The sequence below is a fragment of the Choloepus didactylus genome, chromosome 8 (genome assembly GCF_015220235.1).
Source record: "Choloepus didactylus isolate mChoDid1 chromosome 8, mChoDid1.pri, whole genome shotgun sequence".
Classification (NCBI taxonomy): domain Eukaryota; kingdom Metazoa; phylum Chordata; class Mammalia; order Pilosa; family Megalonychidae; genus Choloepus; species Choloepus didactylus.
This window is the reverse complement of record NC_051314.1, coordinates 83,535,758-83,563,558: the sequence shown is the minus strand read 5'-3', so window position 1 is coordinate 83,563,558 and position 27,801 is coordinate 83,535,758. Positions and strand designations below refer to the sequence as shown.

The window sequence follows — 27,801 nt, the reverse complement described above, 5'->3', positions numbered from 1 at the left end:
AGATTTTACCATGTGCCAGGTACTGTTTGAGAGATTCTTCATTTAATCTTACAATAACTCAAGAAGTAGGCTATTGCATTATCTTCACTGTTGGATGTCCAAGGTTGCTCAGCTAGGAAGTTGCAGAGGCAGAACTCATATTGAGTTCTTTCTGATCCCAATGTCCATGTTTTTAACAGCAACTATGTAGGATTTTGCTCCATCCTAAAGACATGTAAGGGGATGACATCCTAGCTGACAGGCAGACACAAGGAAATGCTACCCTATTGATTGCCCTATCAAAACTTGTCCTTGCTTTCCTGAAAGGCATCTCAAATGATGAAACTCTGCCTTGGTTCCAGGTAGGTTTGAATAACTTGTTCTAGCAGAAGGAGCGAGCCTAAGACCTGTGGGAACCACCCCAGAGTTCTGGTGACCAGGCTGGGTTTAGCAAGGTGGTGACTATGGGTTCCAGCTATAGTCTGCACTCTACCATGGCCTGGGACATTGTCTTATTTTCTCCTCCAGAGCAGAATTTCCAAACATATGTTGATACGTGGAACACTAATCCCACAAATTTCTCCCCAAGAAAAGAATCTTGTGATCAAATTACTTTGGGAAATACCATATATTGTATTTCCCTTTGGAGTGTCACAGCGCATCTTAGCCTACTGAAGGCTCTTGGATGTCCTCCTAGAAAGAATCTTGTTTAACTTCAACACACCATCCCACCTTTATTTGACCACAGCACCCTCTTTTCAAGCAATAAAAATTATATCTCACACTTAGATGGTACATACTATGTGCCAGTCACCATTCTAAGTGCTTCACATGTTTTAATTCATATAATCCTTAGAACAACCCTGTAACTCTTGTGAGAAACTGAGGCACAGAGAGATTGCAGAAACAAGTGGCTGGGGAGTGAGTGAGCAAGGGTTCGAGCCTAGCCACCTGGCTTAGGCCCATGTTCTTTAACCTCCCATGGAGCACACTGTGGACAGTGTTGTTCTCATCCACTTCTTGAATTTTTTCTGCCCACCCATCGAGTGAGATAGAAAACCCACAAACCAAACCCTCCTCTCTATTCTCAGATGGTACCCTAAAATGAAGAGGAAAAGTGGTGTTACTTTTTTTTATTGTAAAATATAACATATATACATAGAAGTGATAACTTTCCAAGTGCAATTTAACAAGTAGTTAGCAAATTTCAAAGAATATTGTAGGTTACAGTTCTATAGTTTCAGTTATTTCCTTATTATGAAATATAACACATATACAAAAAGGTAATATCTTTCAAAGTATGATTTAACAAATAGATATATAGGAAATTTCCAAAGTTGTTATGAGTTATAGTACCATAGTTTCACTTATTTCCTTATTGTGAAATATAGCACATATACGAAAAGGTGATAGCTTTCAAGTTACAATTTAACAAGTAGCTATAGAACCAATTTCAAAAGATGCTATGTGTTACAGTTCTACCATTTGAACTCTTTCCTTCTAGCTATTCTTATACCCTAGCAACTAAGAAAAAGAAAATTTATATAAAGATTCAGTATTCATAATCCTTTGTTAAATCCCACCTTGTCTGTTGCTTCCCCTTCCTCCAGTTTAATCACTTTCCAGATCTTTAGGGATGTCTAGGCAGTTACCACCCTAACCTGTTCATGTTGAAAAGGGGTGTCAACTTTATGAGCAAATGGGACACATCTAGTTGATGTTCTTGAAGAGGCTATTGCCTCTGGGTTTTAGGACTTAGCTGGCATAGGAGCTCTCTGAAGGATTTAAGTTTCTGAAGAGTAAACTCAGAGAGTGAAACTGTTAATACAGTCTCAGATAGGGATACGGGTATTCTTTAAGGTTTTCAGGACTACTGCTACCTTGGGCTTATCATATTGTGGTCATTTGGCATATCTAGCTGAAGAATGCATAGGAGTAACCTCCAGGACAGCCTCTTGACTCTATTTGAATTCTCTTACCACTAAAACCTTATTTTGTTGCCTTCCTTTTCCCCCTTTTGGTCAAAAAGGCATTCTCAATCCCTCGATGCCAGGGTCAGGCTATTCCTGGAATCTTATGTCCCATGTCGCCGGGAAGGTTTATTCATCTTGGGGGTCCTGCCCACATCGGGGAGAGTGATGAATTTATTTGCAGAGTTAGGCTTAGAGAAAGAAAGTCCACATTTGAGCAGCAAAAGAGGGTCTCTGGAGGTGACTCCTAGGCATAATTATAGGTGGGCTTAGCCTCCCGTTTACAACCATAAGTTTCACCCAAGCAAGCCTCAATATCGAGGGCTTGACTTATAATGTAGGGGGTTCCTAAATTCACATAGCATATGTTATATCCTCGATAATCCATCCATATCTCACATTATCATCACTTAGTTGTACAATCCTCATCACTCTCCATTTTAAACAATTCTCATGACCCAAAACATCGTAGCTCTTGTCAGCCCTTAATTATTTGTCCCTAGTATTTGTATAATACTAGTATGGTATCCCTATTAATTATAGTCCCTAGTATTGCAATATGTAGGTTTTCCCATATACTCTTCTATTGTCAACTCTCTGTGCCAGTGTCATACCTTAGAAGTATATCATGCAAGCACCTATCTATATTTGTGGTGCTGATCTTTGGGAAACATGCCTTTAAACAACCCCTTTCAATCCTATTCACCTTCAATACAGCTCCAATACTTATAATCCCATTAACAAACAATTGTCGTCCCTATCCATTACCATACCTTTGAATTCACCATCATTAACATATCTGAACATATTAGATTATCATTCCCCCTCACTAGCTACTATCTATCCCTGGGTCCCCAAAATTCTGTATTATAAGACATAGATTTTAAATTGTTCAGAAAGTTCATAGAAGTGGTAACATACAATATCTCTCATTTTGTGTCTGACTTATTTCACTCAGAATTATATCTTCAGGGTTCACCCATGTTGCCATGTTTCAGGACCTTGTTGCTTCTTTCTGCTGAACAATATTCTATCGTATCTATATAACAGATTTTGTTTATCCACTCATCTGTTGAAGGACACTTGTATTGTTTCCATCTCTTGGCAATTGTAAACAATACTGCTATGAACATTGGTGTACGAATGTCTGTTTGTGTCACTGCTTTCACATCTTCTGGGTATATACTGAGAAGTGGAATTGCCAGATCACAGGGTAATTCAATATCTAGTTTCTGAGAAACCACCAAACTGTCTTCCAGAGTGGCTGTACCACCATACAGTCCCACCAGCAATGAATAAGAGTTCCAATTTCTCCACATCCTCTCCAGCATTTGTAGTTTCCTGTTTGCTTATTGGCAATCATTCTTATTGGTGTAAGATGATACCTCATTGTGATCCTGATTTGCATCCCCCTAATAGCTAGTGAAGATGAACATTTTTTCATGTGGTTTTAGCCACTTGTGTTTCCTCTTTAGAGAAATGTCTTTTCATATCTTTTGCCCATTTTATAATTGGGCTGTTTGTACTACTGTCGTTGAGTTGTAGAATTTCTTTATATATGCAAGATATCAGTCTCTTATCAGATACATGGTTTTCAAATATTTTCTCCCATTGCGTTGGCTGCCTCTTCACCTTTCTGACAAATTCCTTTGAGGTACAGCAGCTTTTGATTTTGAGGAGTGTTCTAGTTTGCTAAACACCAGAAATGGATTGGCTTTTATAAAGGGGGTTTATTTGGTTACAAAGTTGCATTCTTAAGGGCATAAAGTGTCCAAGGTAGCACATCAACAGTAGGGTACTGTCACTGGAGAAAGGCCTTTGGCATCTGAAAAACTTCTGTTAGCTAGGAAGGTACAGGCAGTGGCTGGTGTTTGCTCCAGGGTTCTGGTTTCAAGACGGCTTTCTCCCAAGACGTTTCTCTCTACATGTCTGGGGGTATTCTCTTAGTTTCTTCCAGGCAAACTCTGGACTAGCAAAAGTTTACTTTCAATGGCCATCTCCAAAGTGATTCTCTTGGCTGCAGCAGCACTTCCTGCTGTCTGTGAACACTTTTATAGGACTCTGGTGATTCAATTAAGACCCATCCTGAATGGGTGGGGTAACAGCTCCATGGAAATTATCCAATTAAAGGTCTCACCTGCAGTTGATTGACTCACATCTCCATGGAAACACTCAATCAAAGGATTCCAACATCATCAACACTAATACATCTGCCCCCACAAGACTGCATCAAAGAACATAGCATTTTGGGGTACATAATACATCCAAACTGGCACAAGGAGTTCCCATTTCTCTATTTTTTCTTTTGTTCCTTGTGCTTTGGGTGTAAGGTCTAAGAAGGGTCCTCCTAACACTAGGTCTTGAAGATGTTTCCCTGCATTATCTTCTAGGAGTTTTATAGTACTGTCCATAAAACTTCTATTGAGGTCTTTTATCTACTTTGAGTTAATTTTTGTATAGAGTGCGAAGTAGGGGTCATCTTTCATTCTTTTTGTTATGGCTATCGAGTTCTCCCAGCCCCATTTGTTGAAGAGACTATTCTGTCTCAGTTCAGTGGATTTGGGGGCCTTATCAAAAATCATTTGACCTTGTATCTGGGGATCTATTTCCAAACTCTCAATTCAATTCCATTGATCGATATATCTATCTTTATGCCAATACTATGCTGTTTTGACCACTGTAGCTTTACAGAAGGCTTCAAAGTCTGGAAGTGTAAGTCCTCCCACTTCGTTTTTCTTTTTTAGAATGTTTTTGGCAATTCAAGGCCCCTTTCCCTTCCAAATAAATTTGATAACTAGCTTTTCCAAGTCTGCAAGTATGTTGTTGGAATTTTTATTGGAATTGCGTTGAATCTGTAGATCAGTTTGGGTAGAATTGAATCTGTAGATCAGTTTGGGTAGAATTGACATCTTAAAAGACGTCATGTTTAGTCTTCCTATCCGTGAGCACAGAATATTTTTCCACTGATTTAGGTCCTTTTTTATTTCTTTTAGTAAAATTTTGTAATTTTCTGTGTAGAAGTTTTATTTTTTTTAATTCAGTTTTATTGAGAAATATTCATATAGCATATAATCATCCATGGTGTACAATCAGCTGTTCACTGTACCATCTTATAGTTGTGCATTCATCACCCCAATCTATTTTTGAACATTTTCCTTACACCAGAAAGAATCAGAATCAGAATAAAAAATAAAAATTTAAAAAAAAGAAAAAAAAAAGTTCCCCTCCCCCATCCCATCCTATTTTTCATTTAGGTTTTGTCCCCATTATTCTACTCATCCATCCATACACTGAATAAAGGGAGTACCATCCACAGGGTTTTCACAATCACACTGTCACCCATTGTAAGCTACATTGTTATACAATTGTCTTCAAGAGTCAAGGCTACTGGGTTGGAGTTTGGTAGTTTCAGGTATTTACTTTTAGCTATTCCAATATATTAAAAACTAAAAAGTGTTATCAATATAGTGCATAAGAATGCCCACCAGAGTGACCTCTTGACTCCATTTGAAATCTCTCAGCCACTGAAGCTTTATTTTGTTTCATTTTGTATCCCCCTTTTGGTCAAGAAGATGTTCTCAATCCCACGATGCTGGGTCCAGATTCATCCCCAGGAGTCATATCCTGCATTGCCAGGGGGATTTACACCCCTGGGAGTCAGGTCCCACAAAGCGGGGAGGGCAGGGAGTTTACCCACCAAGGTGGCTTTGTTAGAGAGAGAGGGCCACATCTGAGCAACAAAGAGGCACTCAGGGAGACTGTAGAGGTCTTTTACATACTTGGTTAAGTTTATTCCTAGGTACTTGATTTTTTTAGTTGCTATTATGAGTGGACTTTTTTTATATTGCCTTTTCAGTTAGGTCATTACTAGTATATAGGAACATTACTGACTTATGTGCATTAATCTTATATCCCACCACTCTGCTGAATTTGTTTATTAGTTCAAGTAGCTTTGTGGTCGAGTTCTCAGGATTTTTCAAATATAAGATCATATCATCTGCAAATAATGACAGTTTTACATCTTCCTTTCCAATTTGGATACCTTTTATTTCTTTGTCTTGGTGAATTGCTCTGGCTAGAACTTCTAGCACAATGTTGAATAATAGAGGTGACAGTGAGCATCCTTGTCCCGTTCCCAGTCTTAGGGGGAGGGCTTTCAGCCGCTCACCATTGAGTACTATGCTGGCTGTGGGTTTTTCATATACTTCCTTTATCATATTGAGGAAGGTTCCTTCAATTCCTGCCTTTTGAAGTGTTTTTATCAAAAAGAGATGCTGAATTTTGTCAGTTGCTTTTTCAGCATGTATCAAGGTGATCATTTGATTTTTCCCTTTCGATTTGTTAATGTCCTGAATTACATTAATTGATTTTCTTATGTTGAACCACCCTTGCATGCCAGGAATGAACCCCACTTAGTCATGGTGTATAATTCTTTTAATGTGCCTTTGGAGTCAATTTGCAAGTATTCTGTTCAGGATTTTTCCATCTATATTCATTAGGGAGATTGGCCTATAATTTTCCTTTTTTTGTAATGTCTTTATCTGGTTTTGGTATCAGAGTGATATTAGCTTCATAAATTGAGTTAGATAGTGTTCCTTTTTCTTCAATTTTTTGAAAGAATTTGAGTAGGAATGATGTCAATTCTTTTTGGAAAGTTTGGTAAAATTCCCCTGTGAAGCCATCTGGCCCTGGGCTTATATTTATGGTGTTCTAGTTTGCTAATGCTGCTGGAATGCAAAATACCAGAGATGGATTGGCTTTTATAAAAGGTGGTTTACTTGGTTACACAGTTACAGTCTTAAGGCCGTGAAGTGTCCAAAGTAACACATCAGCAATTGGGTACCTTCACTGGAAGATAGCCAGTGGTGTCCAGAAAACCTCTGTTAGCTGGGAAGGCACATGGCTGGCATCTGCTCCAAAGTTCTGGTTTTGAAAATGGCTTTCTCCCAGGACGTTCCTCTTTAGGCTGCAGTTCCTCAAAAATGTCACTCTTAGTTGCACTTGGGATATTTGTCTTCTCTCAGCTTCTCCGGAGCAAGAGTCTGCTTTCAACAGCCATCTTCAAACTGTCCCTCATCTGCAGCTCCTATGCTTTCTTCAAAGTGTCCCTCTTGGGTGTAGCTCCTATTCAAAATGTCACTCTCAGCTGCACTGAGTTCCTTCTGTTTGTCAGCTCATTTATATGGCTCCAATGATTTAATTTAGATCCACCCTGAATGGGAGGACCAACATCTTCATGGAAATTATCCAATCAGAGTCATCATCCACAGTTGGGTGGGGCCCATCTCCATGGAAACACTCAAAGAATTACAATCTAATTAACACTGATAGGTCTGCCCACACAAGATTACATCAAAGATAATGGCATTTGGGGGACATAATACATTCAAACTGGTACATATGGGTAGATTTTTGATGACTGATTGGATCTCTTTGCTTGTGATTGGTTTGTTGAAGTCTTCTATTTCTTCTTAGGTCAGTCTAGGTTGTTCATGTGTTTCCAGGAAATTGTCCATTTCCTCTAAATTATCTGGCTAGTTGGCATGTAGTTGTTCATAGAATCCTCTTATGATTTTTTTTATTTCTTTGGGATCTATAGTAATTATCTCCTCATTTCTGATTCTGTTTATTTGGGTCTTCTCTCTTTTTTATCTTGTCAGTCTAGCTAAGAGTCTGTCAATCTTCTTGATCTTCTCAAAGAACCAACTTTTGGTTTTATTTATTCTCTATTGTTGTTTTTTTTTTTCTCCAGCGCATTTATTTCTGCTTTAATCTTTGTTAATTTCTTTTCATCTACTTGCTGATCATTCTCTAGTGTCTTCAATTGTTCAATTAGGTCTTTAGTTTTAGCTCTTTCTTGCTTTTTGAGATATGCATTTAGAGCTATAAATTTCCCTCTCAACACTGCCTTCACTGCATCCCACAGGTTTTGACATGTTGTATTCTCATTTTCATTCGTCTCTAGATATTTACCAATTTCTTTTGCAATTTCTTCTTTGACCCACTGGTTGTTTAGGGGTATGTTGTCCCCCATATATTTGTGAAAGATCTGGTTCTTTGGTGGTTGTTGATTTCTAGTTGCATTCCATTGTGGTCAGAGAATGTGCTTTGAATAATTTCAGTCTTTTAAAATTTATTAAGACTTGTTTTGTGCCCCACATGTGACCTAGCCTAGAGAACATTCCATGGGTGCTAGAGAAGAATGTATATCCTGGTATTTTGGGATGTAACGGTCTATATATTTCTGTTAAGTCTACTTCATTTATCATATTGTTTAAGTTCTCAATTTCCTTACTGGTCCTCTGTCTAGTTGTTCTATCTATAGAAGAGAGTGGTGTATTGACGTCTCCCACTATTACTGTAGACTTGTCTATTGTTCCCTTCAGTTTGGCCAATGTTTGTCTCATGTATCTTGGAACTCCTTGATTGGGTGCATAAACATTTATAATTGTTATTTCTTCTTGGTGAATTATCCCTTTAATTAATATATAATGTCCTTCTTTGTCTCTTATGACATCTTTGTACTTAAAGTCTATTTTGTCCAATATTAGGATAGCTACCCCAGCTTTCTTTTGATTGCAGTTTGCTTAGAATATTTTTTTCCATCCTTTCACTTCCAGTCTCTTTGTGTTGCAGGGTCTCAGATGAGTGTCTTGTAAACAGCGTGTCACTGGGTCATATTTTTTAATCCATTCTACCAGTCTGTATCTTTTAATTGAAGAGTTTAATCCGTTCACATTCAAAGTTATTACTGTGAAGGGAGTTCTTGAACCAGCCATCATATCCTTTGGTTTTTAGTTGTTAGAGTATTTTTTCCCCTCTCTTTTTCCTTTAAGCTACCCTTACTAATAACTCTTCAGTTCTGTGCTCTTCTCCAGACCTCTCTCTCCTTTCTTTTTTTCTCAACTGGTAAAGCCCCCTTTAGTATTTCTTGCTGGGCATGTCTCTTGTAAACAAATTCTCTCAGCATTTGTTTATGAAAATTTTAAACTCTCCCTCAATTTTGAAGGAGAGCTTTGCTGGATAAAGAATTCTTGGCTGGCAATTTTTCTCTTTCAGAATCTGAAATATGTCATACCACTGCCTTCTTGCCTCCATGATGCTCGCTGAGTAGTCAGTATTTAGTCTTATGTTGTTTCCCTTGTATGTGGTGAATTGCTTCTCTCTTGCTGTTTTCAGAACTTTCTCCTTCTCTTCAGCATTTGACAATCTAATCAGTATATGTCTCAGAGTAGGTTTATTTGGATTTATTCTATTTGGAGTTTGTTGGGCAACTTTGATTTGCATATTTATGTCATTTAGAACATTTGGGAAGTTTTCCTCAACTATGTCTTGAAACACTCTTCCTAGCCCTTTACCCTTCTCTTCTCCTTCTGGGATACATTGATTCTTATATTTGTTCACTTCATGTTGTCCATCATTTCTCTGCTGATGGACAAATAGGGGTTAAGTAGGAGGTTAGTCTAGACCAACTCTCAGGTCCTTTCCAGCAGGAACTTCTAGATTCCATGATTCTATTAAAAATGGCTTCTGAGTCACTGAAAGAGATCACACGAAGTCCATACACTTTTATGCCATAAGAGAGGCCCTTGACCACCATTCAGAGCTTAGTAACTCAGATTACATACTAACAACACTGGTTTCACAAATTCTCAGACCACATAGGTTAGAAGCAGCAAATTAAAAAGGGAGGGGAAGAACCGCAAAAGGTAGACACCCTGACAGAAGCCACAACCAACACTGTTTTCAACCCACCAGACCCTGACTGAGTGCCTACCATGTGCTGGGTGGGCTCATACTTAAGTGCTGGAGCATGAAGATGAGCAAGGCAGCTCAAAAGGTGAAAATCCAGGTAGATGACGTTTACAGGAGGAAGGGGGTAGGGTAAGAAGTAAAAAAATTAAAAATCCCAAATACAAAAACAAAAACAAAGTTTAAAAAGGGAGGGGTAACATACCTTCACATTACAGTTCTCTGTGGTCTTTACTGATGAGAGTCACCAATTCAGAAAATCTGAAAAGGAGTAAACCCAATTTAGGAAGGCAGAGAGAGCTATCTCTTGTGGGTTTTAAAGAGTTGTCCTTCAAAAATGATTTTTTAAAAGTTTTAAAAAAAGTTTTGGCACTTAGAGGGGTAAGCTGGCTGTGTGTTCACCCCAGCAGGCAGGCGGGTATTCAGTGCCAAGCCACCCCAGTGAGCTGGGCTGCCATGCAGTTGTGAACTGCTTTGGGACACTGGGCAAAGGCGTGTCCTCACTTGCCACAGAGGTTACACACAATGCCCTTCTGGCAGTAAGCGCTCAGGTGCCCCTCCTCCCCACACCTGAAGCACCTGTCCGGTTTACAGCTCTCGCACATTGTGTCCGGGAACCACATTTAAAGCACGTCTTGGGCTGCCCCTTATACCAACTGTAGCCCCTCTCAGCCCCCAGGAAGAAGGCCCCAGGCAGGTGCCTGAGCCTGCCCTCCCCCTGGCACAACTGCACCTCACACTTGTACTCCTGGGTCCAGATCCCAAATCTGTAGGTCACTTTCATGGGCACCGCATGCACCTCGCAATGGGGCTTGAGCCAGGTCACGATGTCCTCACGTCCACCATCTCATTCCGGAAGAGGATGAAGAGCGTCTTCAAGCTGGACTTGCTTCACCCCAGCACCACGAAGTTCTCCCAAGAGTCCTCCTGCTTGCTCTTCTCCTCTAGACGCATAGGAACAGGGCCAGCTTCTCCGCCGAACGGAAGCTCATGTCAAACTCGCGGCTTCTGGGGATGTGGATGACCGCGTAGACGTCGCTGGGGTCCATGCCTATGGAACGCAGAATGAGCGCACCCACCACGAAGCCCCGGGTCGGCAGGCGCCTCCGTCACCCTGGAAGCAGATGCGCAGGAGGAAGCGACCCTTGCCGGGGCCGCGGCGGGGCCAGGTGTGGCTTCCTGCTCGTTCTGCTGGGGCCGCTCGGCCGCGTCCTCGCCCACGCCGGGCCTGGTAGGGGCCGCCATGGCCGCCGTCTCGGCCTTCTTCGTCCTCCTCTCCTCGGCTGCACCCTTCTTGCGGGGGTCCGCTGCTTTGTTGGCGGGATCTCTCCGGCGTCCCTTCGGGTCCCCGCGACCGGCCAGGAGAAAGACGCGGAGGCGCCAAGCCCACCGCTCTCGCCACTGCTGCTTTCCTCCTCCCGCCGCGGCAGCCGCTGCTCGCGGAACTCGCCCTTTTTCTCTGCCGGGGCCAGTTCTTCACCACTTGGGCCCAGCCCGGCTTCGCGCGTCCGCCCTCGGGCTCTTCACCTCGGGCCGTTGGCCTCGCTATGAGCCAGAGCTGTCGACTCCCTGCTTCTCCTCTGCGCCGCCACTGGTGGCCATTTTACCTCCTTCCCGGGATCCTCCACTCACTGCCGCTGCCTTAGAGCGCCCATCGCGCCTGCTGTTACTTTTGATTATTGGGATATTTATTAAATATCAGTAATTTGTTCAGAAACAAAAGTATAAATTAAGGGGCGATTAGGATAACATTAGCCCTGGCACTACCTAAAGGATCCCTTAAATGTTGTTCCCACTCTCTGGATTGCTGTCTCCCCTATCTCTCTCCCCTTTTCTGTAGGATCAAATACATGTTCTTCCTTCAAAACCTTACTCAAGCATCATCTTGTCTGTGAAGCCTTACTTGCCTGTATTTGACCCTTCCTTGACTCTTCTCTGCCCTAGACAAAGTTAATCTCACATCTTGTTCTGTGTACCTTAATGTACTATTATGTGAATTCTTGCATTTCCTCAGCCATTCATTGTACAGACTTTTAGGGAATACCTATTATGTGCAAGGCACTGAGGTAGGTACCAGGGATATAAAGAAGAATGAAACATAATCCCTGCTCTAGGAAACTTTCAGGGGTTTTTAGGGAGGGAGGCAAATAAGTAAATCAGTAATTACCACATTGTAGTCAGTCTTGTGTTGGGGTGCTGTACAGAGTGCTGTGGGAATATGGAGGATATTTCTCAGCAGAGTCTCCCACATGGTGGCTCACCCATCCCACGTATCCTGGGTATTTGTATCATCTCACCATCAGAGAAACCAGGCCCTGCTTCTGACTAGCAAGTGCTGGAAAGTTCAGTTAGTAATCTCAGTCAATTCTGGATCATGCCTTAATTTGTTCCTTTTGGAGACGCTGAGTATGATTATCAGAATAATCAAGGACTTAAATGTACATTGGGTCTGATTGATGTTTTCTTATATCTTTCCTCTACTGCCACCTCTCTGATTTTTTTTTTTTTTTTTTTTAATGTTGTCTGTTAAGGGTTCTCTCTTTCCTTGGGTAGAACTGTCTCCCACACTGCTATATATCACCATACTTAGGTTCCTAAGAGATATGACAAGGAGGAAAGACACTCCATTGAAATACCTGTTCTTTATTTCTGAACTGGCTTTTGCCCTGAATCTTGCTGGCTTTTCCTTCTCCACACACTTTGGTGGACAGTACAGGACTTCTTTGCCCTCACCTATTAGCACTTAAGACAAGCTTAACCCTAAGCCGTTTTTCCTGTCCACCTTAAACCCACCAATACCAAAGATTTCACCAACATAAAGACCCAAAACTTTGCATAGGAGAGCACTCAATAGAAAGAAGAGCCCTTTACTCAGGAAAGAAGGAAGTAGGGCTAAAGCCATCCCTGAGGAGGCTGAAAGGTGTCGAGCCGACATGATCTCAGTGAACCATATATGGGTTGCAAGCATTAAATATTTCACCCAACTTTTTATTTTCAGTGGTTATGACTTATTTGAGAAGTAAAAAGAAGAGAGCTAAGAAATCATCTTGGGTACTAGCTAAGGTGGAGATCTTCTTAGGAACTCAAACACTCCATGGAGTCCTGGCTCTAGAAAAAGTTATCTAGTCCATTCACTGAACATACAGCATCTTATCTCTTCCTGAAAGTTAAGATGATTTCCTAGCTTAAAACCTTCACATAAAGGAGTCATAGCCTTCTGTGATTAACTGCCATGATGTTTATGAATTCTTATGTTTGAGAGATGCTTTCTTATTTAAATTAAATCCCTCATGTTTCAGGTGAAACTCATGTTGTCTCTTGGGTCCTTGTCAGCAGGAGAAAGCACTGAATGAAGAGAACATGTCAACACCTTCCCTTCGGTTTTCATTTCCGTCTCATTTCCCCTTTCCATGGCACCAATCAGGAGTCCCTTGTTGCTCTGTAGTTTTAAAGACAAGTACTCTAATGTAGATGGACCCCTGGCTGATGTAAGCAGAAGGTCCTCTGGTTTGTATATTTTAACCCTCTGCCTTTGTTTCCTACTGCTGCCATGGCATTTTCATCTGCTAATACTGGTTTCTGATTTATGGCTTGCTCCAGTTGACTGAAGCTGCTGTTATGCAAAATACTAGAAATGGATTGGCTTTTATAAAGGGGATTTATTAGGTTACATATTTACAGTTCCAAGGCCATAAAAGTGTCCAAACTAAGGCATCAACAAGAGGATACGTTCACTGAAGAAAGACCAATGGCATCTGGAACACCCCTGTCAGCTGGGAAGGCATGTGGCTGGCATCTGCTGGTCCATTGCTCCTGGGTTGCCTTTCAAAATGATTTTTTCCAAAATGTCTCTGGCCTTCTGTCTCTTTTAGCTTCTCTGCTTGTTTCTCCTCAGGCATTTCTTTCTAAGCATCTGGGAGTCCTCTCTTAGCTTCTCCAGGGCAAACTCTGGGCTTCCTCTCTTAGCTTAGCATCTCCAAACGTCCTTCTGTCTGCATCTCCAAGCGTCAGCGTCAGTGTCAGCTCTTGAGCTCTCTTAAGAACCCCAGTGAACTAATCAAGACCCACCCTGAATGGCGTGGGGTCCACACCTCCATGGAAATAATTTAATCAAAGGTCTCACCCACAGTTTGGTGAGTCACATCTCCATGGAAACAATCAAAAGTTTCCACCCAACAAGATTGGATTAAAAGATCATGGCTTTTCTGGGCTCCATAAGTTTCAAACCAGCACATGGCTTTAGGCACAAAATCTAGAAAACCTGAGTTGAAAGCCACTCCCAAGAGGTCCCTTTAGTTTTCTCTGATCATTTAGTAGGGTAGAGGGTGGGGTAATAAGAAACCAAAAATTTTTTGAGACCCAGGAAGAAGACATTCGAAAGTTGGTGGGTGTTCTAGTTTGCTAATGCTGCCAGAATGCAAAACACTAGAGATGGATTGGCTTTCATAAAGGGGGGTTTATTTGGTTACACAGTTACAGTCTTAAGGCCATGAAGCGTCCTTCAACAATCAGTTACCGTCATTGGAGAAAGGCCAATGGTATCCGGTGAACTTCCGTTAGCTGGGAAGGCACGTGGCTGGCGTCTGCTTGCTCCTAGGTTGCATTTCAAAATGGCTTTCTCCCAGGACGTTCCTCTCTAGGCTGTAGTTCCTCAAAAATGTCACTCTTAGTTGCACTTGGGGTGTTTGTCCTCTCTTAGCTTCTCTGCAGCAAGAGTCTGCTTTCTATGGCCATCTCCAGAATGTCTCTGTAAGCTGAAGCTCCTCTCTCAGTTCCAGTGTATTCTTCAAAGTGTCCCTCTTGGCTGCAGCAAGCTCGCTCCTTCTGTATGATCTTAGATAGTGCACCCATAATTTAATTCAGACCCACCCAATGGGTGGGCCAACACCTCCATTCAAATTGCCCAATCAGAGTCATCACCCATAGCTGGGTGGGGTGCATCTCCACAGAAACACTCAAAGAATCTCAATCTAATCAACACCGATAGGTTCGCCCACACAAGATTACATCAAAGATAATGGCGTTTGGGGGACACAGTACATTCAAACCTGCACAGTGGGGTTAAAGGGTAGTGAGGTAATGGGGTGGAACCAGGACCTCTAATTCATTGCTTGTGGATATGGAAATTTGATAGCATTTTGGTGAGCGATTCTGTAATACTTAGAAAGTTGTATGTGCACAGATATGAAAAAAAAAATTGTCCATGAATAGGAAAACAGATGAGGAGCTATTCATAAAATGGAATACTATTCAGCCATTAAAATGAATAATCTAAAATTTTTTTAACATCAGAGATGAGTCTCACAAACATAATGTTAAGTCTCAAAAGCAAGTTGTAAAAATATAGACATGGCATAATTTCTTAATGCAATAGGATAACTATATATTATTTATGGATTCATACATAGAGAAACTAAAGGCATGCTAGAATGATAGATAATATCTTCAGTATTGCAGTTGCTTCTGGAAATGAAGAGAGAGGAAGCAAATTTAGTAAAAATATTAGCATCAATTAAGTCTGGGGGTAGGTACAAAGATGTCTGTTTTATTCTTTTCTCTATTTTTGTTTGAAACGTGATTTTTTTTTCTTATTATGAGAGTTCAGATTAAATAGTAAGGCACTCATGGTATAAAGCCCTTTGAACTTCAGGGTTCCATGGTACCACATGAAACAAGTAAAGGAAGGGCAGTCTCCAATCTCAGTAACATGTCCTCTTCTGTTCCTCTTCTTAGGAATGTTCTTGGCTGATATAATTGAGAAATACTTTGTTTCCCCAACCCTATTCCGAGTCATCCGACTGGCCCGTATTGGACGCATCCTACGTCTGATCAAAGGTGCCAAAGGGATCCGTACCCTGCTCTTTGCCTTAATGATGTCCCTGCCTGCCCTGTTCAACATTGGCCTTCTGCTCTTCCTGGTCATGTTCATCTTCTCCATCTTCGGAATGTCCAATTTTGCATACGTGAAGCATGAGGCTGGAATCGACGACATGTTCAACTTTGAGACATTTGGCAACAGCATGATCTGCCTATTTCAGATCACCACTTCGGCTGGTTGGGATGGCCTGCTGCTGCCCATCCTAAACCGCCCCCCTGACTGCAGCCTGGATAAGGAGCATCCAGGAAGTGGCTTTAAGGGAGACTGTGGGAACCCCTCAGTGGGCATCTTCTTCTTTGTAAGCTACATCATCATCTCCTTCCTGATTGTTGTGAACATGTACATTGCCATCATCTTGGAGAATTTCAGCGTAGCCACAGAGGAAAGTGCAGATCCTCTGAGTGAGGATGACTTTGAGACCTTCTATGAGATCTGGGAGAAGTTTGATCCTGATGCCACCCAATTCATTGAGTACTGTAAACTGGCAGACTTCGCAGATGCCTTGGAGCACCCTCTCCGAGTGCCCAAGCCCAACACCATCGAACTCATTGCCATGGATCTGCCAATGGTGAGTGGGGATCGTATCCATTGCTTGGACATCCTTTTTGCCTTTACCAAGCGGGTCCTGGGAGACAGCGGGGAGTTGGACATCCTTCGGCAGCAGATGGAGGAGCGGTTTGTAGCATCCAATCCTTCCAAAGTGTCTTACGAGCCAATCACGACCACGCTGCGGCGCAAGCAGGAGGAGGTATCGGCAGTGGTCCTGCAGCGCGCCTACCGGGGACATTTAGCAAGGCGGGGCTTCATTTACAAAAAGACAACTTCCAATAAGCTAGAGAATGGAGGCACACACCGGGAGAAAAAGGAGAGCACCCCATCTACAGCCTCCCTCCCATCCTATGACAGTGTAACTAAACCTGAAAAGGAGAAACAGAGAGCAGAGGAAGGAAGAAGGGAAAGAGCCAAAAGACAAAAAGAGGTCAGAGAATCCAAGTGTTAGAGGAAAGCAAAAATTAAATATTGTACAGATTTACAATTTGCAAGTGAAAGATTGTTTACAAAATTCCTGAATATTATCAATGCAGAACAGCTGTGGAGACACTTTAACCTGAAGATCTATACCAAACGTAGTCTGCTTATCATGTAACATGGTTGCATTTTGAGCAGTGACCTGCCAAGGGCAAAGGACCCTGCTCCCTGGACTCACAGATTTTTTAATGCTTGGGCAGGTGGTTACTGCATGTTCCACATCAGTCAATGCAACTTAGGACAAAACTAACAAGATACAAAAACAGAGGAGCGGCTGCCGGGACCAGCATATTTCCGTTGCAGCCAAATGGATTTTATTTTTTCATTTTGTTGATTCTCAGAAGCAGAAAGCATCACTTTAAAAGTTCATTTGTTCATGCAAACTATATTTGCATTCTTATGTTAGTTAAGCTAAGCAGCAAAAAGAAAAAACACATACACTCACATTTAGCCCATGTCATTTAATTGTCAGTTTCTTTGATATAAACCACATCTTCTCCACATGGGCTTCACGTGGTTTGGATATGGGTGGGGGAAAACAATCAGGTTTCTTCAGGCTGAGGAGGACTTGCTCAGGCCAATTCCAAACATTGTGCTCGTTCAATGCGTAGAAATGATTTGCATGATGGCATGCCGTGATCAGAAGTCATGCATGAGAACCATACACCACAGGACACTATTGACCCTGTCCCCTGCACTGGGTCAGCCTTTGGACAGGACCCAGCCCTGCACCGTTCACTGTATTTGGAGAAAATGGTAAGAATTCCATACCTGCTGCAATTCTTTATGAATTCTTAAAAGCCCTTCAATACTCCTTTCTGGGTAGGGAAACATAACCAACCAACTAATTGACCACCACCACCAACAACAACAACAAAAAAAACACAAACCAACAAGCAGATGGATCCGTTGTGTGTATATGTTAAACAGACATCTCTAACATACAGCCATTATTGCACATTTTGAAAGATGGACTATTTACTGCTACTCTGTGTCCCGTCCCTGGGGAGACTTTGATCTTGAATGGCTTGTATTGATAATGTCACTGTAAAACCAAATCCTAGGGCTAAAAAAAAAAAGTTCATTTGTATCTTGCAAAATTGATGATGATTAGCCTTCATACTGGAGAATTGACACTTATCTGGGGTAGAGATAAAAGTGCTATTCAAAGTAGCATGTTATCTCTGGGTGGGGGGTAATTTGGGGAACTTAAAACCTTTCCTTGAGGGTTAAGGGGTGCTCACTTCATTTAGTATCATGTCGTTCTGCATTGTGGCTTTCTCCAGGTTTGGGTAGATATGAAGAGGGGTTCAGATACTCTGGACTGGCCTCCCTCTTCTAGAGAGGGGCTGTCACAGGCTCACGCACTGCATGATTCCTCTTGCCTCCACCACGTTTCCACCAAACAGGGCTTCCCTAACCCACAAAGGTGGGTGCGGGCAGCGGCGCTGGGGCTATGGCTGCATTGTTTTATTTTGGGTGTTTTGTTGTCGTTTTTTTTCATTTATTATTAGAATAAATAGTCCCTGGTGGGACCTGAGGTAGAGATGGAGTCGCCTCTGAACCAAGCTTACTTGGTATCTTTACTGCACTGGTTTTCATGAGAAAGTGATGTGATTCTTTAGGATGTTCCCTTTCAACCGGTTTTGCTATCTGCTTAGCGACCTGCCCACTGTCATTGGAGAATGGCTTTTGGGGGTAGCGTCTGATGTTCCATTCCATCTCCTCCTTTAGGGAAGTCAGTTTTTAGTCCAGGGGTTTTTCATCTGCTGACTAGATTTCAAAGCCAAGATGCTGCAGTTGAATGTGTCAGGAAGTCTATACAAAGAACAAGGAGAGATTTTAGCATGTGAACCAAATCAAAATAAATTCTTCCTGAACCATACAATAGAGAGGAAAAAAAAAACAAACAAAAAATCCACAATCAGTCACACCAATCTGCCTTGCAGTAGAAGCACTTTGGATGTAAATTCACAGTCCATCTGACTAGTTTTGCCTAGAACAGACCAAGCAAGTAGGTAATCAGAGCTTGCTTTCTTGTCTGACCACTAGAAACTCTGTCTAGTTCTTAAGCCTGCTTCTGCGGCATCATCCGTAGACTTTGTACTGCACTTGATACCAGATTGGGAAGGCCTTCCTTTTGGTGACCTTGCTAACTGCTAAGATGAATGTATAGTAACATGTACAGGCTACATTGTAAACAGTACAAAGCAGAAGCTGACACATGGTTATTCTTTTTAAGAGAATTATAAATACTGTAATATATAATTTTATTTTATTGGCATGCCATTTTGTAAATACAAATTATTAATTAAATAGGAAATGGCTTCTGGCTTATGCCATTGTCATGTTTATTTTTATTTTTTATACTTTTCTTTGTTCTTAGAACTTAGATGCTGTCAGCCAATGTATATCCCCAAACCAGACAGACAGACAAAAAAAATTTTTTATTGCTAATGGTCTTTTCCAAAACAAAAAAAAATATATATTTTTGTTCCAATGTGCAATAAATTCTAACCACTCTATGCAAGATTTGGCTAAACTTCATAATCGTTCTTAGGTCTTGAGATGGGCAACAGAACGGTAAGATCCCACTTGGTGCCAGAGTGCTCATGCTAGTGAGGTCATTAAGCTACTAGAGCATCTGATGAGATTTTTGTGAGATCTGACCTTTTTCCTCCCCCAAATCCTGATCCCAGCCCAGCAGGTTATCTCCTCAGTAATACATGGGCCTTGGTATCTGATACTCATCAACCAGCTTCATAGGGAAGAACCCACCTCTACACTATTTGAAGTTTCACTTTTTTCTTTCAACTTTTCCCACCTAGTTGGTCCTCACCCACTATCCCTCTACCCACTCACTCACTCACCCACCCTGCTCCACACTTCTTTGGTAGTAAATGACACCATCACCAGCAGTTTACACCCGCAGTTAACAGGCATCAAACTGAAAGAATCAATGATGACGTTTTTGTACGTCTTCACTGAGTGGGTAAGTGGCAATGCTTTGCCAAATATTAATGAAGCCAATCATAAAAGCAGCAGCAGCCACAGTATCACTGCACATATATATATATAGATATATAAATATAATATAAATATTTATTTTTTTGTAGCCAGGTCCTTGGTGCAGTATTTATACTCCACAATCCACCTTGAAAAAAGGACAAAAAAACAAAAAGATGTGTGATGCTGTTAATTTAAAATGCAGAGCCAAAGCCACTGAGCAGCAGCTGACATGGTTGCTGATATGTGAGTGAAAAAAACACTCCATCCCCCTCTTCTTTCCTTGACCTCCTTGTTGCTTAGCATAAGGAGACTCCATATTAAAGCAGAGGGTGAGAGCAGGAAAAACTTCCCAAATCAATGTGACCTACTCTCATCCCTTTCTAAATGAGCCACTTTTAGCATCAGAAGTTGACTGGGGAGAAATAAACAGAAACTCCCAGTCAAAACCCCTGGAGTAACAGTGCCCAGAGTTCTTTTATTTTTTGCCACAACCAATGTAAACCTGTTAAATGACCAATAGTGAAGATTAGTATATTAGTAAATGCATGGAGGCCAACGCTGCTCTAAATGAGACGTGATAAAAAGTACATCACTACTATAAGCCAGAAGGAAACAAAATAAAAATTGCCCTTTTTACTGTACAAGGGAAGCCTGTCTTGGTGTGCATTTGTTTGCTTGACTATCCCAATTCTTGAGTCATGGGTGAGGTCTGGGAATTGGGACCTTAGCACATTTGGGGAAAGAAGGGACGTAGAAGGGAGGGGAGTTAAAGAGTATAAAACAGAGTTCTGGCTGGGAAGTAGAGATCAGAGAAAAGCAAAGTTCTGACTCCCCCAGATCCCCACTCACCCATTGCATGGGCATTCCTCCCCACAATGGGCCAGTGCTCAGAGGTCCAGAAAACCCCTACCCCACCCACCCACCTGGCAGAGCCCCCAGAGATGATGTCAGTCAGCCTAGCTGCACTGGCGTTACCTCTGCCTTTTTAACCAGTATGTTAAGAAAAAAAACTACCCCAGTGCTCCAAAGCTAAGGGCATGCGCAATGCCCAGCAGCCTCCGCTCTGCTAGCTAACCCCGGGCCTGGCCTGCCATCGCCCCTACAATCGGCCAGCAGACTAGGGCTGGTCTCGTTCACATTCAAGCAGAGGAGGGGTGCACTCACCCCTTCCCTCTGCCCCCCTTTGGAGACATCCCCATCTAGGCCATGTCTCCTGGTACAGGAACACTCAGGAGGATCTTGAAGTGCCCACTCTAGTCCGCTCCAGTAGCTCCACTCTGGAGAGAGATGGCTGGTAGGTCAGTCCCCCATCCTCCCCTCCAACCTCCAGGCCTGCTGTGGAGGTGATATTGCCGTGGGTTATGACTTTGTGACTTGAGTCCTGGGCATCTTCTGTAATGATGCCTCTGTCTTTTCTCAGATGTTGCCCAAAGTTTTGCAAAAAGCTTCGTTCATTTTCAGGTACCCCCACCCCCTAAAGAATAGGCTGCAACTAGCCAGCCAAGGGGACATCAGGAGAGAAGAGGAAGTCTGGGTTCGGAGGGGCCCGTGGTTTGCATCAGAGTCTGCATTGTTGCTCAGCTCTGTGCTTTCTTGGATTCCCTTTCCAAGGTTACCAAGATTTCCTCCATTAAAACACTCCTGAGGCACCCCCTGCCCCTGTCCCCCACTGCTGTTTGCTGTACATAGAGGCTAAATGGGGTGGGGTGGGCGGGTGTGCACATGTGGTGTGTGTGTGTGTGTGTGAAGAATGTATATAGGTAAAGGGGAGTGTGGTCCAGTGGTTCCAGAAAAGGGACAGGACTCCTGTGTTCCATCCCCAGCTCAACCGCTGGCTCGCTGTGTGGCCTTGGGCAAGTCACTTAACCTCTCTGTGCCTCAGTTTCCCCATCTGTAAAATGGGGATAATAATACTGACCTACCTCACAGGGGTGTTGTGAGGCTTTAACTAAATGTTTTGTAAAGCATTTTGAGATACAGAGGCAAAAGCACTAGGGAAGGGCAAAGTATTATTTGAACTTAAGAAAGATGAAATGGTATCATAAATGCTGCTATTCTGAGAGCCATTTTAAACTGCACTGCTCCAACCACCCCCGCTTCTCATCACCAGGACAGCAGGTCGAGAAAACGTCTTTCCTTTCACTTGCTTCTGGGGTTTGTGATTATCCTAAACACTTTATTTTCCCCTCTCTGTATCTCCTTTCCTCACCCCCTCGACTTGTTCCCTGTTCGATTTTTGCGGAAATGGCAGAAATGCTTGAGAAATGAGAATGTATAAGTGGGTTGGAGGTTTATAGTCTGAAATTTCAATTTTACTTTGTACTGTACATCTTTTTACTTTAGAATTTGCAATAAAGGGTTACGTCAATCTTGTTTTCAACTCTCCTCTTGTATCGGCCTGTCATTCTGTCATTGCTCTCACACCAAAGTCCCTCAGCCCAGGGTGGACAGGGAGTCAAAAGACTCCCACTTAGCAGAACCCCACACTTTTCCTCCCGCCTCCCTGTAGCAGAGGACAGAGTTTGTTGTAAAGGCTCACCCTGGTCTCAGATGGGCTGGCAGTGCCCCAGCAGCTCAGAGGTGGGTGGGAAAGGTTTGGGTCTCCAGTGAGACCCTAAACAGGCCTTGCCTGGATGGGGAGGGCACCTTAGAGGAAACAGTCCCTGGAAGTGGGTGCACTCCAGGAAGGCCTCAGAGTAAACCAAAGGGGGACACATTGTTCTGGTCCCCATCATGTTTCCCAATTCCCTCACCACTCACAGACCACTCCCTCTGGAGCTCAGACTCTTAGGTCAGAAGGCCATGGGTTCAAAATCCTGACTAAGCTAACCAGTCATGACCAGAGTTTCCTTACCTGTAATAGGGATAAATGCTGTCCTTTCTGGGTTTTGAAGGTTATATCAAATAATGTATGTAACTGCTTAGCATAAGGTCTGGCATGCAGTTAGTGCTCAATAAATGGCAGCTCTTTCAGTGGAAGAAGAGACTAAAGCTAACAAGAATTGGGAAGGCCTGACTCACACCCCCCCGTAGCCTGGCACTGGAGCTGGTTCTCTTCCATTGGCAGCCCCCATGGCTACAGTGGTCATCTCCAACAAATAAAACCACCGACGGCTCCCTCCTTTGTATATTTCGTAGCTTTTATAATACGTCAAAGGCAACACTCTTCCACGATTGTACTCCCATTTTACAGCTAGGGGCACTGAAGCCAGGGAGGATCTGGCGTAGCTGCAGCCCAGGCCGAGTGGGCCCCGGCTCCCGGAGACGCGAGCTCTCTTTGGTGAAGAAGCGGCTTTGTCTCCCACAGGCCATGAGCTTCCGGGGTCCTGAACAGGAGAGCTGCGGGCGGGCTCGGGCAGCCAGGCCGCGCCCCGTCACCGCCCGTGAGCCACAGCGTGAACAGGATGAGCAGCGCCCCGGTGCCCAGCGCCCCCACGAAGCCGGTGAGGAGGCCGAGCGCCAGCGGCCGGGCCCAGCCTGTGGGGCTCCGCGCGTACGGGGCCGGGGGCAGTCGCTCCACGATCAGCTCCAGCTCATCCCAGTTGGGCGCGGGGACCAAGGCGCGGCGGGGGCGCGGGGCCGGGGCGGGGGCGGGGGCGGGGGCCGGGGCGGGGGCCGGGAGCTCGGCGGCGCCTGGCGGCGGCAGGTAGGACTGACCGAACTTGCGCAGCTGCAGCGTCGCCTGCTGGTGGAGATTCTTGCCCAGCTCCCGGGCCACGTCCGGACGGCCGCTGCGCCGCAGGGCCCGGGCCACCCGGTCCCAAGACAGTGTCGGGGCCAAGGTAGCCAGCCAGGCCGCCAGCGCCTCCCGGCAGCCGTCGGAGACCTCCGCGGGCTCGGTCGACGGGCCCTCCGGGTCGGCCGTCGCCTCCCGCCGCCGCCTCAGCCCGCCCTTCGACCCCGACGGTTCCGTGGGCTCCAGCGGCTCGGCCCGCGCCAGCCGGTCCTCGGAAAGTCTGGCCAGCTCGGCCTCGACGTCGGGCTCGGGCGCCTCCAGGAGCGACCGGAAATGGCCGCACTCCTCCGGGGTCAGCAGCTCGGCCAGGCGGACCGCCGCGTGAGGGCCCATGGCGTCCAGGGCCCCCGCGGGACACAGCGTCCAGCCCCACAGCGCCAGGGCCAGGGCCCCAGCCAGAACCCGCGCTGCCATCACACGGCATTGACCGCGGACCCACGGACTATGGGGGAGGGGCTCCGAATCCCAAGACGGGGAGAGAGAGGGGGATTCTAACACCCAAGGACTGTGGTGGTTAGGAGGGTTCCAGCTAGGAGGTAATTCCCAGGGCACAGGGAAGGGGAGAAGGAGATTTTAACACTTGGGAACTGGGGTGAGGGCGTCCCAACCCCCAAGGACAGGGACTGAGGCTCCCAACCCCCCAGAGATGCAAGGTGGCCTCCAACATGGGGAAATTGTGAGGGGAGGGTGTCCCAAGGACCAGTAACTGGAGTGGGAGGGTTTACCAATAACCGGGGAACGGGTGGGACATTTAGCCCTCCGCCACCCCCACCCCCAGGCCAGATGCTGGGCCCAGATATTGAAATGCCTGACCTAGGCCTACGGCTGTCCCACCAGGGCCTCAAACTCAGCAAGTCCCCAACATCTAATTCATTTACTTACACACACACACACACTTCATCAGAAGCCCTAGACTCCTTCTTCTCCATTACCTCCAATAGCCCATCTATTCCTATATTCTCTTGTTACCTACTAAATATGTATAGGCCCCATCATTTCCCACCCTCCCATACCTGCCCTAGTCTAAACCCTCATTCTCTCTTACCTAAACGGGTTTCATTTCCCCACACAAGCTTGATACTGGCCATCTCCTATGGGCACGGGCTGCACTCTGCTCTGCCTTGGTCACTCAAACTGCTGTCAGGCCTCAACTGTCAGATTCCTTCTGGGAAGCCCTCCCTGGTTCTTGCACACATAGCACATGCCCATGTCTCCACTAGGTCCTCCTCCTATCTGTTCCCACAGCAGACCACAGCTCTGCATTTTTACTGTCTCCTCCATTAGACTGTAAGGTCCATCTGTTGTCTATAGCAACCAGTGCATAACAGATGTTCAGTAAAGATTTGTGAATCTGCATGTGAATCCTTAGCATGCAGATCAGACCCTGCCCATAACCTGCCACCACCCCCACCCCACCCCACAGCAGAGCCTCTGCTTAGAGCATGATAGGTCCTCTGTGGTCCTGTCCCAGGTGACTCCTCCAGCCTCTTGCCCCCACTCCTGCGTTTACTTTATGCTCTTGTAACAAATCACTGCTTGTGGTGGAGCCGCCCTACATGTTTGGTGCAGTTTCCGGCTTCCTCCATCAGGGCATTTATCTGGAAATGAGTTAGAGGAACATTTATTCTGTGCTTTCTATGTACCAGACATTGTGCCAGATGTGGGAAATACAAAGATGAATTTGACATACCTCTTACCCATCTTCTAGCAGCTTCATCTGGTTGTATTTTTAAATGATTTATTTTTCAGGAGAGCTTCTCCCACCCTGAATTGTGGGCTCTCCAGGAGCAGTGGCTATGCTTAATCATTTGTTTCCCTGGTGTCAGTGTCTGCACAGAGTACATGCCTAATAACTAGAGGAATCAGAAGGGAGTCTGGAACTCAAAGTGGCAAGAGGGGTGGGGTCATTGACCTCTGGGGCAAAGCCATGCCACAGAGCCCACATTCAAGACACCCACACTTGTTTCTCTTGGAGGCCAATCCCCCTCTGGGCTTGCTTTGCTTTGCCTTTTCAGCCCGTGGGGTTCCCTAAGCAGGAAACCTGGGGCACAGCTCCCCTGGAGCTCTTGTGCATTTTCAACAATCTTGCTTAGAGCATTCCGGAGCCTCAGAACACCGTGGGTGAAAACCTCTCTCACAGGTATCTCCACAGTGCAGTGCTTTTCAGCAAGATGTTCCTTCTTAGTTTTTTTCCATAGTCTCTCTGTTTATGATGAGCTGTCATGGATGAAGTTTGGGGGTTGACAGATTGGTGGTGGACAAAGGATCTCAAGTGACCTTAAATACTGGGACACAGCTGTCACCATACTCTGCCCTCTGGCCACTTTCCCTCCACCCGAGAATGGAATACAAGTGCAACCCTGGCTCTATTCAACAGGGACTACTGTCCGAGTTCTGGATGAAACTTCCCCCTCTTTAGTCCTTTTCCTCCGTGCATTCATTTGTTCATTCATTCCTGCAGCAAACTTGTGGGCCCTCCTTTGCCTCTCACACTGCGGGGCTCTGGGGATACAACGAGTCAGCCCTAGTTCTGAGCCTGAGAGCTCAGAATTGCAGGAGGGCCCTCCAGGTCCAGGAGCTTTCTAAAGCCCAAGAGCATGGCTTTCCACCCTGGAGCGTCAGTGCCTAGCACCTGGTAGGCACTCGCTATGGCAGAGAGGATAACAGGAGTCCCATAATAACTTTTTTACTGAAGGAAGAGAAACTCCCACAAAGCCACACCCAGGGCACCAGCAGAACTGGATACCCAAGCATCCCCCAGAGGGTTCCCCACATTCCACTGCCCCATGAAATCCTCTGGAAACCTCATATCATGGCTTTAATACTGTGTAATACTTTCTTTTAAAATACAGTCTCTTCTGAGGTAGACAGACCACAACTGCAGAGGCATCATCAGACAGGAGATAAATACGTCCATGTACAACACGCAGCAAAATGAGGTAGAAATGGTTACAGCTGGAGAAGGGGACCCCAACCCTAATCAGGGTAGAGGAAGGAGGGACCAGCTTGCCCCTCCCCCACACCCTGCCCCTGAATTCTTTGGTATGCCCCCCACCCCCAGCATTGCCAGAGCTGGACCTGCCCTCCCCCCCCCCCCCCCCAGTGCCACGAGGTAGGTGCCAGGAGACTGGGAGCTGTCTCCTTGTGCAAAGTTCCTCAAGCCTGGGGAACAGGAAGAGCCCAGTACAGGAAGCAGTGGGAGCTGTGGGTCTCGGTCAGTGAGCTCCTCTTGACAGGAAGGCTGGGATCCCAACCCCACTTCCTTGATGCCCTCCGCCCACCCCCCATACACACACACACACACCTGAGAGAGAACCTCCTCACTCCCCACTCCCCACTCTTTCTGAGAGTCTTTCACAGGCAAGACCCTGAGGCCCACTGCTTCTGAGGCACCAGAGGCCTGCAGTTGGCTGGCTCCGAGGAGGGAGCGTCAGAAAGAGACCAGGGGTGAAAAAAGGGAAAAAAACAGAGCAGCTTTCCTGCTGGCACTCCTAGGCCAGCACAGACACTCAGCACTTGGCACCTGAAATGTCCCCCATGGAGTGGGAGGTAGTGCAGAGGGTCTGTGGGAGATGTAGGAACAGGTAGGGAACAGGGAGGGAGGCTAGAGTGGGACAGAAAAGGAGGTGGGGGTGAGGGCATGTCCCCTCCTCTGGACCAAAGCTCAAAGTGAGGAAATGAGCTCCCTGAAGGGTGGGGGCAAACGCTGAAGCGCCATCAAAGGGAAGTTGGTGGGAAGGAGAGGAGTATGGTCCTGAGGGAAGGGCCTCCAAGCCTAGGCTTTTGGTGGAATAAACCCTAAAGTCGGGGCAAAACAGCCTACTCATGTCCTTCCCCTTCTGAGGGTCCCCCTGGACTCCAGACCTAGGTCTCTAGGGGGATGGGGGTGGCACACTCCTCCACAGAATTTTCTGCTATGAGGGATACTCACCCCTCTTCAGAGGCTGCGAGCAAATGGGAGACAGGGAAGGTTGAGGTCTGTGGTCACCTTTGTGTCCAGCCATACTTGTAGCCAGACTGTCTTCCCTCCCAAGGGAATCCTCTCAGCATAAGTTACAGGGACCTCTGCAGAAGCAAGGGTTTGACGTGATGCCCTTGCTGGGGACTTTCTTCCTAGGTCACCTTTCCACTTGGGCCCTCCCAGCCTGGGCAGGCCCCTCCATTCCCCTACTTTCTAGGACTGGGGCAGGAAATGGGCAAGAGCATCCCCAGATCCAGATAACTCTTCACAGGAAATCCTGACTGAGGATGAGACCCAGAGAAGAGAGCAGCAGGAAGGGAGCAAGATTTACCTCCTCTTTCAAATCTGACATCCCACTCCCCCACATCCCTGCCTAAAACTTAGGGCCTGGGGAGGAAGCCTAGAAATACATTCCACTTCTGTGTCAGGGCTGTCAGGGGTTTGAGTGTAGGCCTCTAGGTCTTCCTCTCCTCTTCCCCCTAAGTCT

General features: G+C 45.1%; 2 protein-coding genes across 6 annotated transcripts in view; one reads left to right on the top strand and one right to left on the bottom strand.

Annotated features, from left to right (window-relative positions):
* SCN8A (sodium voltage-gated channel alpha subunit 8) overlaps positions 1-18,573 on the top strand; it is a 207,284-nt gene extending 188,711 nt beyond the window's left edge. For 3 of the 5 annotated variants that reach the window (XM_037845330.1, XM_037845326.1, XM_037845327.1), the window contains one exon: positions 15,435-18,573. In XM_037845330.1, the coding sequence (XP_037701258.1) occupies positions 15,435-16,579 (1,145 nt within the window). In that variant the 3' untranslated portion in view covers positions 16,580-18,573. The remainder of the gene's footprint in view (positions 1-15,434) is intronic. The other 2 variants (XM_037845331.1, XM_037845329.1) reach the window with 1 other exon arrangement.
* Positions 18,574-22,810: 4,237 nt separating this feature from the next.
* LOC119542783 (transmembrane and death domain protein 1-like) lies at positions 22,811-23,778 on the bottom strand. Its single transcript, XM_037847437.1, has one exon. The coding sequence runs from the start codon at positions 23,765-23,767 to the stop codon at positions 22,811-22,813; it is 957 nt and encodes a 318-aa protein (XP_037703365.1). The 5' UTR covers positions 23,768-23,778.
* Positions 23,779-27,801: the final 4,023 nt, after the last annotated feature.